Genomic DNA, 13393 nt, shown 5'->3' with positions numbered 1-13393 from the left:
CTGTGTAATTGCATCGCGCAACCAACGAAGCTGGATTTGATAGCAACGAGCGAGAACTATCTATCGCGTTTTTTCAACAGCTTTTGAACGTTGAAATGTCTTCTTTTTTTAAACGTACTCGTTTAGAAAAAAAAGACGATATTTTAAATGTTTTTGCGATATTTATGAAAAACGGCGCGTCCGCAATAATAAAAGAAAATACAGATGCACATTGCGAATAGAAAAATAACAATCTCTGCTGAATCACAGAGTGTTATTCTTTAATGGAATGGAAAATTATCTTATCGATGTTTTTGTAATCCATTCGCTTGTATTTTTGTGACGGCTCGTAGGTCGAATTCTTTTTCCCTTTCATATGACAAACAACACGTGACATGAGCCTAATTTGAGATCAGCCTGCCAATACTTTCGCTTCCGTTTTTGGTTCCGGCACTCACTTTTTAAGAGATAAGTCCAATATGTTCCTCGTATACTCGTAACAGAATATATATAATCTCTCTCTTCTTTATATATATATATATATATATATATATATATATATATATATATACGTATGAGATCAACAGCTGTATCGTTTCTCACATATCGTTGTACATATGAACACAAAGATTATACAATGAAAGAAATCTAAAGCGTAACAAAAATTAATAAATCGTTCTCAATTTCTCATGTAATAACAACTATTATTTTTATTACATTAATTTATAGTTAATTACATTTATTAATTACAAATTTCGGCTCTTTTAGTCGAAGTGTAACATTAATTTGTAGTCTACAAAATTAATCGTGTTAACTGTGGCAGTTAACTGTGATTTATAATAAAAATAAGATACACCTTTGTTTTTCGAAAAGTATTTTGGGAATCTTGCGGGCCGTGAGCGTGTCGCAAGGACTTCTCCGCGCTTCCTGTCGTATTCCGATCTTTCGTAAGGCGACGCTATAGAGGAGTCGGCTATATTTAAACCAACGTCGGGCCACAGACCTATGATTGGGATGCGTGGATACGCGATGGGACGTGCCTGACGAACGGAAGTTCATTGCAAGCTGCAGCGAGGGGAACGGTAAGCTGTTCCGTCGCGGGGACAAAAGGGAGTCGTGGGTGATTCGAAGTGATTCACGCCTTTTCCGCGAGTCTTCGATGTAATAAGATTGTACCGTCATTTTTAAATCCATATTATCTCAACATAATCGCAAGTTAATTTTTACAATTTGAAAATTAGAGTAACGGGAGAGAAACACCCCTCGAGATCACATGGGAATTACGGAATCGCGATATGGAATCAGATAACATTTTAAAATGCGTGAAATAGGACATCTCTCGGCGTCAATTTAGAATTCAGCAGCACGCTATAAAATTAACTCTATAGAAACGTGAAAGACAGTGAGTTGGTTTTCTATTACACGCTTCCTCCGGAGCACGCAATGCCAAATGACATTTCGTGAGTACGAAAACGAGTTCGCGCGTCCATTGAGATTATCGTCGGCGAGTCTGGAAGATATTGCACGAAGAAGACGGTTTGCTGCGTTCAATGCAATTACGAGCGAATTGGAGCATCTATGCGCGGGCGCGAGTCCGTCGCGAGCGAAATACCCACTTCCGCGAAACGAGTCAATTCTCCGCTCTGCACGGATCCAATATCGTCCAATTGCCGAAGGCGGTCGCGAAGAGAGCTACGGGAAATTGCGAGACTGTTTGCGTCATTACTTAGATTCTTGCCTGTTGACCTTTCATGGAAACAATGTAATAGCTACATATATAGCACTGCCAGGCAAAATCAGATCTAAATTTTAATTGGCAATGGAGAGCAAAAGAAAATCTCCGAGCGTTCACGTTCCAGAATAGAGTATTTCTGTAGACAGTCTCGTTGAGAGCGACGTTCCAGCTGCTCCGCAGGACTTTGGGTGTTGAAATTAGAACATCCGACAACTAACGCGGCTTTATCTTAGCGTGCCAGCGAAGCCCGCGTGAATCCGACAGACAAACTTACAGCTCGCGCTTGTGCAAGTCTACATAGTTTAATGCTGTTGATCCTGAGCGTGATGGCGAGAATAAACCATGGAGAAGTTCCGCTTCGGTGGGGAGAGTCCCGCTAATCAATTTGACATAGTTTATGAAATAATTAACGATTTCAATTAACCGCGGTAATGGCACCTCTGTTGTGTTCGTTCGCGGGGGAGACGCGGAGGTGTTCCGTATTCCGTATTTCCAACGGAGCGAGGAAGGGTCCGTTTTACATGAAAGGTGCGCACCCACGGGGTACACCCACGTTCACGGGCGTGGAGACCCGGGTTTAATTTCCAACGGATACCCCGAAGCCATGTGCTTTATAACGGTATCCCTCATTACGAATCGCAAAACTTTCGACTCGCCCCGAGCGAGCTTGCTTAATTACTGGGTCACTACTAATTAAGCAACCGTCATAAATCCACCCCTTCTAATGCTAACCGATAATGCTAATCATTAACCGAAACGTTTTTCATCGTTATTACTCGACGTTATTCCGTTTTTATATTAGCAAGCAGAGAGGTGCAACGATAATTAGAAAAAAGTTTCTCCGTGAAACGAGTGCCCTTAAAAGAGAAGAGTTTTGCGTATATAATAATAATTGCGACGTATATTTCTTTCAAAAGTATTATTGATATGTCACGAAACACAATGAATACATACAATGATTTAATATTATTTTGGATGCACATAAATGAATTTGTGCGTGATATCAATATTGAATTTTGATGAACAACGACATTAATATTGATATCGAGTTTCCAATATTAAATTCTAATATACGATGATATTAATATTGCGGATGCAAAGAAATTAACATTATTTCAGTTATATGATACTTGTGCATCGAGATATCTTACACATACAGTTTATCTCATATAACTGCGCAACTCGTTAACTGTAATTACGTCTTTATGAAATTAATTATCTTTCGCCTTTCTATTTTTCCATCTTCCCGCTGATAACATGCAGAGCACGTTTCTGACTAATGTCACCTGTCTCCCGCAGCTGCGATACCATTCTTTTTTTTTTTTTGAAATAAATATTAATATCGATTATCGGAAGCTTTCGGACGTGGAGCCATAGAGGCGATGACTCGCGGACATTTTTATCACGACGAACTGCGCCGCGTAGATAACCGGCATCCTGTTTGCCCATTGTTATATACGCCGGAGCAGCCGTCGGCCATCGCTAGGCATAACGGCGCTTCTATCTTCCGACCGTATTTTCTTCTTTTTTTTTATGGTAGGATCGGGGGAAGGCGCGCATGGACGCAAATCGTCGGATAGGTGCTACGGCTTGCACTTTTTCTTTCGATGCGTCCGACGTGGTTCGCGCACCAGCCGCGCTGCATCGAGAAATGCAGCGGCTGCAAAGCGCCCGGCGTCCAACGAAGCCAATCTTAACGCTCGGCTCGTTAAATCGTAGCGAAGGGACGTAGCGGTTTGCCGGTTCAAGGGACAACCGGGCCCTTTATCACGCTGTTCTATAACGAGACGATTCCGTCAGCTTTTTTATCGCAGTCGGCTATCGTCGAAGCGGTAATATCGCCGATCGAGTGAGTTACTTTCTGAAAAAAAATATTGTACCTCAATATATATCTTGTTCTAATTGCGTCGCATGTATGAAATCGACGATTGGTAAAAATCAGGCGAAGAGACATCTCGCAAGAAACAGTTAAACAATTTAATATTTGCGAATAATCGAAATTGATGCTAAAACTCACGTTGAAAACTTCCGAAATTCTATTTTCGAATATTTCGTATAATTTGTAATAATTTTCGTAAAATTTTAATTAAAATAGAAACAAATAAATTAATTCAACGATTTGAACGTTCGAGTAAGCAAACCAGATTAATAATTTGTGCGATTGAGTACAATCGTGAAAGGCGGATGTATGATAGCGAACGGCAAGATTAGTAATTGCATTTATCTTCATATGCCCGCCGTAGATATTTCAGCGGATTGGAGCAAAAAATGGCTTCCCGATGTGTGGTTGTTTTAATAACGTAGCGGTATCCTTGACTCCGTCGAGTTCTCCTCCTTTTTCCATCATTTTTTATATCTCTTCCCGACGCGGGTGGATTCGCGTGTCCATTAGCATTATTAAGGCGTGCTGTATCGGCCAAGATTGCATCCGGCCAAGCTGAATACTTTACTCGTTGAAATTAAATTTTTGCATTAAAACAAAGTCGACGATCTGAGCAGTGATATTCCCTGAATCCGGAAATCGCGTTTAATTTAATAGGTATCCAAATTAGAAGTGAATATAATTGTATTACATGACAATATCAATTAATTAATTGCATCGTTTAAATTAATTAGTAGCATCGTAAAAGCATTATTGCTTATCCAACATGGATTACTCAAATGATATAATTTGATTGAAACTATTATGGAAATTATACTTTGTTAGAGCATGCGCGCGTGCAAGCAGGAAGTATTTCTCATCGAAGTAAAGCCACGGAAGCTCGAGAGCTTGCAAACTTCTATGTTACCGGATATGAATTTTTCCGAAGCGCATGCAGAACGCGCTGATCGTTCGCTACCGGTGTGACCGATAAATTGTTACCAGAAACCGGAGTTACCGGAACCCTACGTTCCGGTTCTTCAAACATCGTTTTATCAGAACGAATGTCCGATCCGAGCGAGCTCGACGGGCTGACCGGTCGCGGAGATAAAGCACGAATCGGCGAGTACGAAGCCGACCGAAACGGATGTTATCGCGAGTTTGATCGAACAATTCGGATGCCCGTCATTTCGAGAAGGTACGCGCCAGTCGCGAGAAATGCGTATGCAGAGCATTAATCACGAGATATCTTTGCGTTGTATGTGATCTCTAAATCAATTACATTACACCGTCCACTTTTAAATTTCAAATCACCGATTGTAGGCATTTTAAGATTATTTAAAAAGACGTTTTTATCAATGCTAAAAAATTAATCGACACGGTGAAATAAGTAGACATGTAAAAATATAAATGGATGAATGACAAATTGGCCAGCGCTTCACACGCGATATTAAATTACACGCTTGTTTTATTGAACTGTATATATTCGATAACCTCTTAAGATATAACAAACATGAAATATCTTTTATTTTATTTTTGTTGATTTTATTAACAAATTCAATTAACAAATTTTATTAACAAATTAATTGCCAGGTTATCATGCATTATCACTCTTCATGAACTTTAAAAAATTATGAAATGCAACGATATATTGTAATTATTTGTTTTTAATGTTGCAAAAGTAATACAGTGCAACATTATAAAGCATTCTATTTAATAAATAACATTTAATTGATACATAATTGTCAGTTAATGATAATAAATGATTATGATTCTTTATCTAGTTGGAATCGTTAAGTCATGCTAATGACATCCGATATTGCAAACGCTTTTGTAAAATATGATCCACATAAGCCCGCCCCTTCGCTATTGATACACGTGGTAGGGTGCCCACGATTGATGATACTGCGGGTACCCCCTCGTCGCGACAGATAACAGAAGACGACATTGAGTCAGCGGGATGAATATTAGGGCAATACTTTTACCGGAACTGAAGATTCAATCTCATTCATCCGAACTGACGGTCTTCCCACACATATTCTTAGAAAGGAAAATGTTAGAGATAACGGATAGAAATGAAGAAATGTTGTGAACGAGTTGTTCTATAAAAAATCATTATCGAGCACCATTAAAAGGAAATAACTATCAATCGTTAGATAGTCTTGTAAAGTGATCAAGAATTAAAATGGCACTGCAATTAATGTTAATGATAGAAAGATCTTGTAACTATATATTATTAGTTCTTTCATTTAATTTATATATACATTTATATTTTTTACGTTACGTTATTATCAGCGGAATATAACACTATTTCAAGCGTTTTTTTTCTAATTAGTCGTGATACTTATCATTGTAAATATATTTCATTGACGTTTACTGATGTTTTGTACATGTTTCCGAGTTCTTAACGGCAGCAAAGTAACGTAGCCTTTGTCGACACTGCAATGCGTATTGACGAACGAGTTAGCCGGCCATACGAATGCGGATATTAACGAATTATTTTGATTGGGACTCGTTGGAATCTCTGCTGGTACCCACGCAACTAAGGGAAGTGAATAGTATACGGTTAAATCTCTCGACCAGCATCGGAGCGACGGTTTCAGGGACTAGATCGATCTAATTTGCCGAACCGGCAGGATGTTGCTCGTTCTCTCACAAGGATCGCACGGTGATAAGCGGCGAACTTGAAAGGAACGCTCCTTCCGGACCGTAACTTCCCGTGAATTCGACGCTAGGGTGGTTAGGGTGATTAGAATTACGCGATTAGGATCGTCTGATTGCCGAAACGGCTGCATAACAATTCTATAATTCACAATCTGATGAAAGATTAGAAAACTATAAAATAGAAATATTATTTTGAAATATTTTTACAACCTCAATAACTTCAATAAACGATAAATTTTTAGATACTAGAATTTTTCAAAGTCTTGTGAATCTTTTCATCGATTGTACCAATTCAATTCATCATTTTCTTAAATTATTATAATATCACGAATAATTTGTGACTAAGTTGCTTTTACTATATAATCACTCTTTAAAAGAAATTCGTTCTCGCTTTTTAACATGGAGGACAACTGGTTTCTTTCTTTTTTTTTTCTACATGTACACGACCTCGGAATTTCTTTTTAATGCTTATTTCCCGACGGGCGCCTCGTAGAGGACGGCATCGCTATACATTACGCGGGTATTGTTCGCGATGCCTGTCGAGATTTCATGCTCGTCCGCGCGGAGGGCCACGCGCGCTGAAAAGCGCCGTGAGTAATGTCTTATCTTCAAGGAGGCGCGATGACATCGTTTGTGCACGTGCATGCCTCTAATGCGTTGTGCATTATGTGAGACTAGCGAGTATAACGATTAGTTTTCTCTGTCAATACACGTATGTAGGCATATGTGTACCCACATCATTGTACAGGACGGTCCGTTTTCGTCGTGCGTCGAATTTCTGAATTCTGAACTGAATAAAAATCTGAAAAAATCGATTTAATTTGACTTAATCATCTTATAACGATGAGCTAAAGGTAACGCGATGTGATATAAAAACCGTAACGCAAAAATGTATAATCTTTCTCTTTAATCATTTTTTTACGATACGAGATGACAGATCAAGTTTAGGACTGCTCGCAATTCGAACGAACGTAAAAACTGATTTTTCAATTTCATCGAATCTATATTAAAAATTTTTGAATGAAAATTTACGCGGTAGCTTTGAGATGTCCTGTATACGCGAACGCATCTTCGTACCGGATATGCAAACACGTGATAGAAGATGGCACGTGAGTGTGTTGTCGCGACGTATATTTATATTCTTCAACGTACATCTCGCAGTCAGCCGACGACCGCGACGTCCCTTGAACATCGTCGCGAATATACTCTGCCGAAGAACGACGTTCAACATAACGATTTCCTGGGTGCGAGGACTCTCAAACAGATCACAGCTTCTGTGGCAAAGTTATTACGCATATTCCATGCGTGCTACTATTAGATAAGTATTAGATATGAGTCGCAAGTAGTATGCGATTAAATATTTTCTAATCAGACTTTTCGCATTTGTGACTTCTGAAATATACATTTTAATTCTGTAAACAAAACGAAATTTGTATTGTTAAATAATAAATTAAATATCTAATATCGTACAAATTAAAAATTTGTTTTACGCTGTTGAAAGATACGAGATTCTTTTTATTCGAATCGTAAATACAAGACATTTTTTATTTCGCCAATACTTGAAAGATATTTAAAGAAATGATAATGAAGTTTCTCTTTGAAACATTTCGATCTAGATGCGAAAAATCAGAGCTACATTTAGCGTTAAAGGCGTGAGGAAGATACATACGGCCTCGGTTTCGAATCGGACTTGTTTTTCTCGTAGCTTGCAAAACGAAGAGTGCGAGAGTTCCGTAGGGAGCACCACCGGCCTCGGCAACGAGTCTATAATTACCCTTTCCCTTTGCATCCTCTGCTTCTGCTACGTTTCTGGGATTTCTATACCAGAATACGCGCCGTCGGCGCCGCGCCGCGTTCTCAGCCACTTTGTGAAATTGTGCGCACAGTCATGAACTTCATAAGCTCCATAAAACTTTTCAACTAGGCAAATTTTAACTTTGTTTAAAGATTTAAGTTAGAAATTTAAAGACAATTTTATATTGTGTTGATTTTATCGTTGAATTCATCAGCGAGGTTAAACGATTCGCTCTGTTAAATGTTCGCGAGGCGAGCGATATTTTTTGGGATGGAAGCATTGGATTCACAACGTTGGCGAACAGCGCGAGAGGGTCCGTACACCTCCCTGAACGCATTTATTGAATGCATGTAGGTGTCTGCACGCACCGATGGCCTCGACAATGCGGCACTTGAACACCGCGGTCATTCTTCTAAAATCAAACCTTGGTGTATTGTTAGAGGCAATTAAATTATTTTATTAATACGAGAAAACAAAAGAGAATAAGACAAGAGTGTTTTTCAACTCAAAATTGAGAGCATTGATTCAAATGTATTAACTATGCGAATTATATAAAAAGATTGGTAATCTATCGATCGGTAATAATCAATTGATAGTAAGAACGTTTATTTTGTCACGAGAAAAAATTAATTAAAATAGAGTTTATCGCGCTATGTAAAATTTATAACGACATACATCATGTCAATAATTTCAGCAGAATTATACTTTAATAACGTATACGATACATTATTGTGTAAATTATTAATCATATCGATTAGCAATGATGCATTTGTGAGTGATCGTCGAATCGCCCCGCTCGATGTACCATCATTTCTCTCAATCCCGACTCGTCGGGGGTTAACTTGGAGTCCCACCTTCTTGTAATGTGATTGCTGCAGGGGGTGCGAATGCACGCAATCGTGGTTGCAAATAGGGCGATCGGCTTGTTCATCGACGCGCCAGAATAAAATAGTCGATGAAATACACGCCTACGATGAGTAAGTCTTTGTTATTAATAAAGCACAGAATTACAGCTGTTTTCAACAGTGAAAAAGTTGGCTTATTACCGCATAATTCTAAAATGGCAATTAATATTAATGGAGTTTTAAACAATATAAATTAGCAACTATAGAAAAGTCTCTCTTTTGAAACTGACTACATATTTAATCTATTAATATTCATGAATGAACATTATAATATTCATGAGATTAAATTCATAATTTTTATAAAAATAATACGATTTATAAACCACTTGAACGTGTGTACATATATTTAGAAATTGTCGATGTCTGTAATTAATAACAACATTGTTTTTATACTAATAGTGTAAGAAATTCGGAGACTTTTATCTGAATTTCGAAAATTATTTTAGAATCAGATTATTTCACATTTTATTTTCTAACACTTAAACCGGAAGTAGCTTTACTCTCATCTGAAGTTTCGCATCTTTCAGAAATGTTTCCGTAAAATTTTCGCATAATTTCGGAGTTTTGAAAAGCTCTCCTCGATTCGATTGAGAAAAAATTCCTCTACCTTCGAAGACAATTCCTATGAAAAGAATCGCCAAGGACAGCACTCTAATGTCCTGACTAGCGCGATACGCAGGAAGCAAGGCGTTGCGTCCGGTGTGTTCCTGCGGGAACCGACGGAATCGATAGGCGCGCAGGCGCTTCTCGTGCCAGGAATCGAGGAAGAGAGAGAGAGAGAAAGAAAGAGAGGCGGAGAGGTCCTCGGCGCCGTCCTCTATGCGGAGGAGGGAATCGAGAGGGCGAGTGGGACATGGACCGACCGGCCTCCACGTTGAATCCCTCGCGGATCAGCATCCAGTGCTCGTATCACAACGACAGCCGCGATATCGCGTCCGTCCGCGCGTTTCCAGCCGTCCGTTTCCCCTCAGCCTGTTTCGATCTAATTAATCCTGCAGCACCGACTATAGCAATAATAGTGGCTGTAGACAGTATAGCTTAAATTGCAGTTTGAAGACGATTTTTTTTTTACTGAACTCTCATTAATCAATTCCGATTGCTTTTGACTGTAAGAAAATATTCTAACACTATAAGAAAAAAAAACAGAGAAAAAATATTTCTTACAATTTGATTCAAATATCTAAATATTTTCGCAACAGTGGAAGAGTCTGTTACAAAAAAATCCACGAGAACCCTACAAAATCGTAGTGAGAAACATAATGCTATTAAAACATTCAAAAATATAAATAATTATATTTTTAAAAATTAAAAAAAAAATTAAATACTTGAATCAGTTTTTTTTAAGAAAGATCGCAAACAGTGCGGTGTCTTTCTTGGCAGTTTAGACAGTTTACCATAGCGCCGTTATCTTGTTGCCCCTGGAAATATCCTGCTGATTTCTTAAAGTATTGAAAGAGGGTAACACTGCATGTGACGGACCGTTAATTCGGCGTCTCGATCCGTCCAGAATCGAAATATAATGTCGAGTGTCAATGAAGCCACGTGCGATGTCCGGGCTTCGATAAAGCCGCGCGAGATGGGAGCCTAAGCCAAGTGATCTTCTGCGAAGTTTGAGGGAATAATCGCGCTTCCGTTACCTGCCAAATGGACAGGCTATTTCGATGGAAGAGCCACAAGGCGCAGGACGATGTGAGTACGCACCACGGGAAACATACGAACGACGCACGCCTCATGGATTTTACATTTGGCTATGTAAACCGCTCGCGTGCGGCAATAAAAGCTCCCGAAGGAGCCTGGCTGAAGTTTCACGATCTTAAACGACGCCTCGTTCTCACCTATTCCTGCTGGATAATACTGCGATAAACTGAAGAATCGGTACTTAGAAAATATTTAAAGCAAATTGAAAGATGTTTTAATCTTCCATGCGATTCTTTTTCGCATTCACCGTGCAACTTTCTGTCGTTTAGCGAAATTTTTTAATTACAAATGTTATTAATCTTTTCTTATTTACAATTATAATATTTACGCATACTATGTATTTTACAAAACATTTTGTATTATGAAATTCCAATTTATTGCTATTTATAATACATTTACATTTACACAATTTTATCTATGGAGGAAGAAGATTGGAATAAAAGTCAATGAGCGTTAAGATAAGATCGAGATAAAATGTTACAGCTAAAAACTACCGAATAGCTTTCACATCGAGCTCGGGGTTTAATGCAAGTATGCTGATAGTACGGAATACGTGAATACGCATGAAACGAGACACGGGCGTAATGTCCGCGGGGTTTCGCGTTACAGGAAGAGCCGGCATTATCCGTGCGGATCTAATTGTTGCGTCGGTTGGCCGAATGATGGTTAACGGGTCGTTCACCACACCCACACCGAGCTCATCGACGATACAGTACGAATATCAGATAGGAAGCATCCAGCGAATACGGGCTGTGCATGAATGCAATTAAAAATTTGGAAGTTCGAACAAAATTACCGGAGGTAGCGTTTAAGAACATTAAAAAGTTTGTACAAACGTTTTTAATTATAATTGCAATATTTTATAATAATTATTATTTTCATAAAGAAAGCTTTATGAAATTTATATTAATTCGAACATGTCGGAATATATAACACATAATCGTGATTAATAATTTGGAAAATTTTCCCAGAGGATCTCTCTCTCTCTCTTTCTTTCTTTCTCTCTCTCAATACATCTCTTTGGATATTTTGGATAAATTATGTCGAATACAATGTAGTTGCAAACTGCAGTTGAGGTATTGCTTATCGTATGGTATTGCGTAATTTGTAATAATATAATATCGTGAAAACGTCTGTGGTTGCGCATTGAAACATATATATTCTATATATTCAGAAATATATGATGATTAACAAACACACACACACATACGAAGCTTCAGGGACATCTATACCTATAACAAACTCTCATACTGCTAACTATAATTTCACAATCAGGCTCAGAGAACAATGCGTACTTGTGCATTCACGCTTCTATCGCCGCTGTTTATAAATCCTTCTAGACAATTTACGACGCGCCAGTTTCCTTTTGACATCAAGGTGGTCGTGCGGTCTATTTACATTGTATCGAGCTACCTAGTTCGCGCATTAAACTTCAGTGACCCAGTAGTGACCACCAGGTCGTTCACCATAACCCGTACCTCTTCTAGGGTTATCGATGCATGCCAGTTCGGTTGCCCATATAAAAGCACGCGCGCGCGCGCGATTATAGAAGGCACGTTATCCGTTGGCGCTATCCTCAGAAGCCGAGAAGCAAACGTTCTTCTCCGCTCGTCGCTGGCACGATTTTATCGCGTAAAATATTGAAAGGCAGAGGCCATGCTAATCAACTTCGTATCGCCGACTTAACGATAACACAAAGGCTACTTATTTTTATCTTCCGGAAGTCGCTGTTAAAAATAAAATTTCTGCCTCTAATAAGAGTCATGGTACTCCTAATAAAAGTATAAGAAGATAGTAAGATCTAAAGTGGGACATTTTCCGTAACAATTATTTTGAAAACAAGCGCTGTTCTTTGATTATTTTTAACTGCAGGCAAAGTATTTTTATTAGATACTATTAATAAATATATTAATAAAATATTAATAAATATGTAAGCATTGCCAGGAAGATGTGTATAATGGGAAAAATCGCACGTGTCGCGAAATCTCTTTTTGAGTGCAGCTGCGTTAATGCTTCCGATTGTATGAATTTTATCCCCAGTCGGGAATTGAAAACGTAAAAGGATTTCGAACGGATTGAGTTGGATTCCTAAGACGAAAAGATCGAAGAAATGCAAAAAAGTTACTTCTAGCGATTACTTCTTGGCGCGGATTCGATTTGAATACCACCTTTTTCCGCTACGCGGTACATGACACCACATTTTTCGTGGCTGGTAATTCAGACATTCAAGAATATATTCACGTGTCTATTTCATTTAAGCCACTCAAGAAATTTGTACATTAAAAGAAATTACGTTGATCGTAAGAAAAGAGGACTAGAGGAGATAGGCATTTTTATAAAAGTTTCTTACGTATTTATAATTTATTAAAATTGATAAAAATTACTGTATACAATAAGTGTATAATTGTTGTAATATTGTTTTAATGTTAAATTATTGTTCATTATTTCTGTAGTCCTACAGATTAAATCTATTAGACCGAATAGAAATGAGACTTTTAATCTTCTCTATCAACGAATCCCTTTAGGAGGACAGATGGTTGCAGTAGGTCATTGCCCTGGTTGCTTAATACGCTACAGCAACACACATTCCTCGATTGCAATGGGAGTAAAGCTGACGTGTTTGCTATCTTTTGTGTTGCAGGGTCTTGACAATGTGAGCTCGGCGACTCTCAGGCCCTTTAACTCGGACATAAACACGCCGAGGATCGACAGCTACAGGTTCTCCATGGCGAATCTCGAAGGTAAGAATTGCGTAA

The 13393-nt window shown here is 38.5% G+C and overlaps 2 protein-coding genes across 5 annotated transcripts in view; one reads left to right on the top strand and one right to left on the bottom strand.

The window, feature by feature from the left end:
• Positions 1 to 13393, bottom strand: part of LOC105450779 — a 129168-nt gene that overhangs the window by 1112 nt on the left and 114663 nt on the right. The window lies entirely within an intron of this gene.
• Positions 1 to 13393, top strand: part of LOC105450777 (amyloid beta A4 precursor protein-binding family B member 1-interacting protein) — a 113998-nt gene that overhangs the window by 78585 nt on the left and 22020 nt on the right. For 3 of the 4 annotated variants that reach the window (XM_011690780.1, XM_011690777.1, XM_011690779.1), the window contains one exon: positions 13279 to 13378. In XM_011690780.1, coding sequence (XP_011689082.1) covers positions 13279 to 13378 — 100 coding nt within the window. Of the gene's footprint in view, positions 1 to 9833; positions 10629 to 13278; positions 13379 to 13393 lie in introns of those variants that run through there. The other variant, XM_011690781.1, reaches the window with a different exon arrangement.

Source organism: Wasmannia auropunctata, unplaced genomic scaffold (assembly GCF_000956235.1).
Source record: "Wasmannia auropunctata unplaced genomic scaffold, wasmannia.A_1.0 LD336055.1, whole genome shotgun sequence".
Classification (NCBI taxonomy): domain Eukaryota; kingdom Metazoa; phylum Arthropoda; class Insecta; order Hymenoptera; family Formicidae; genus Wasmannia; species Wasmannia auropunctata.
Note: the sequence above shows the minus strand (reverse complement) of the source record. Positions and strands in the feature narration are given on the sequence as shown.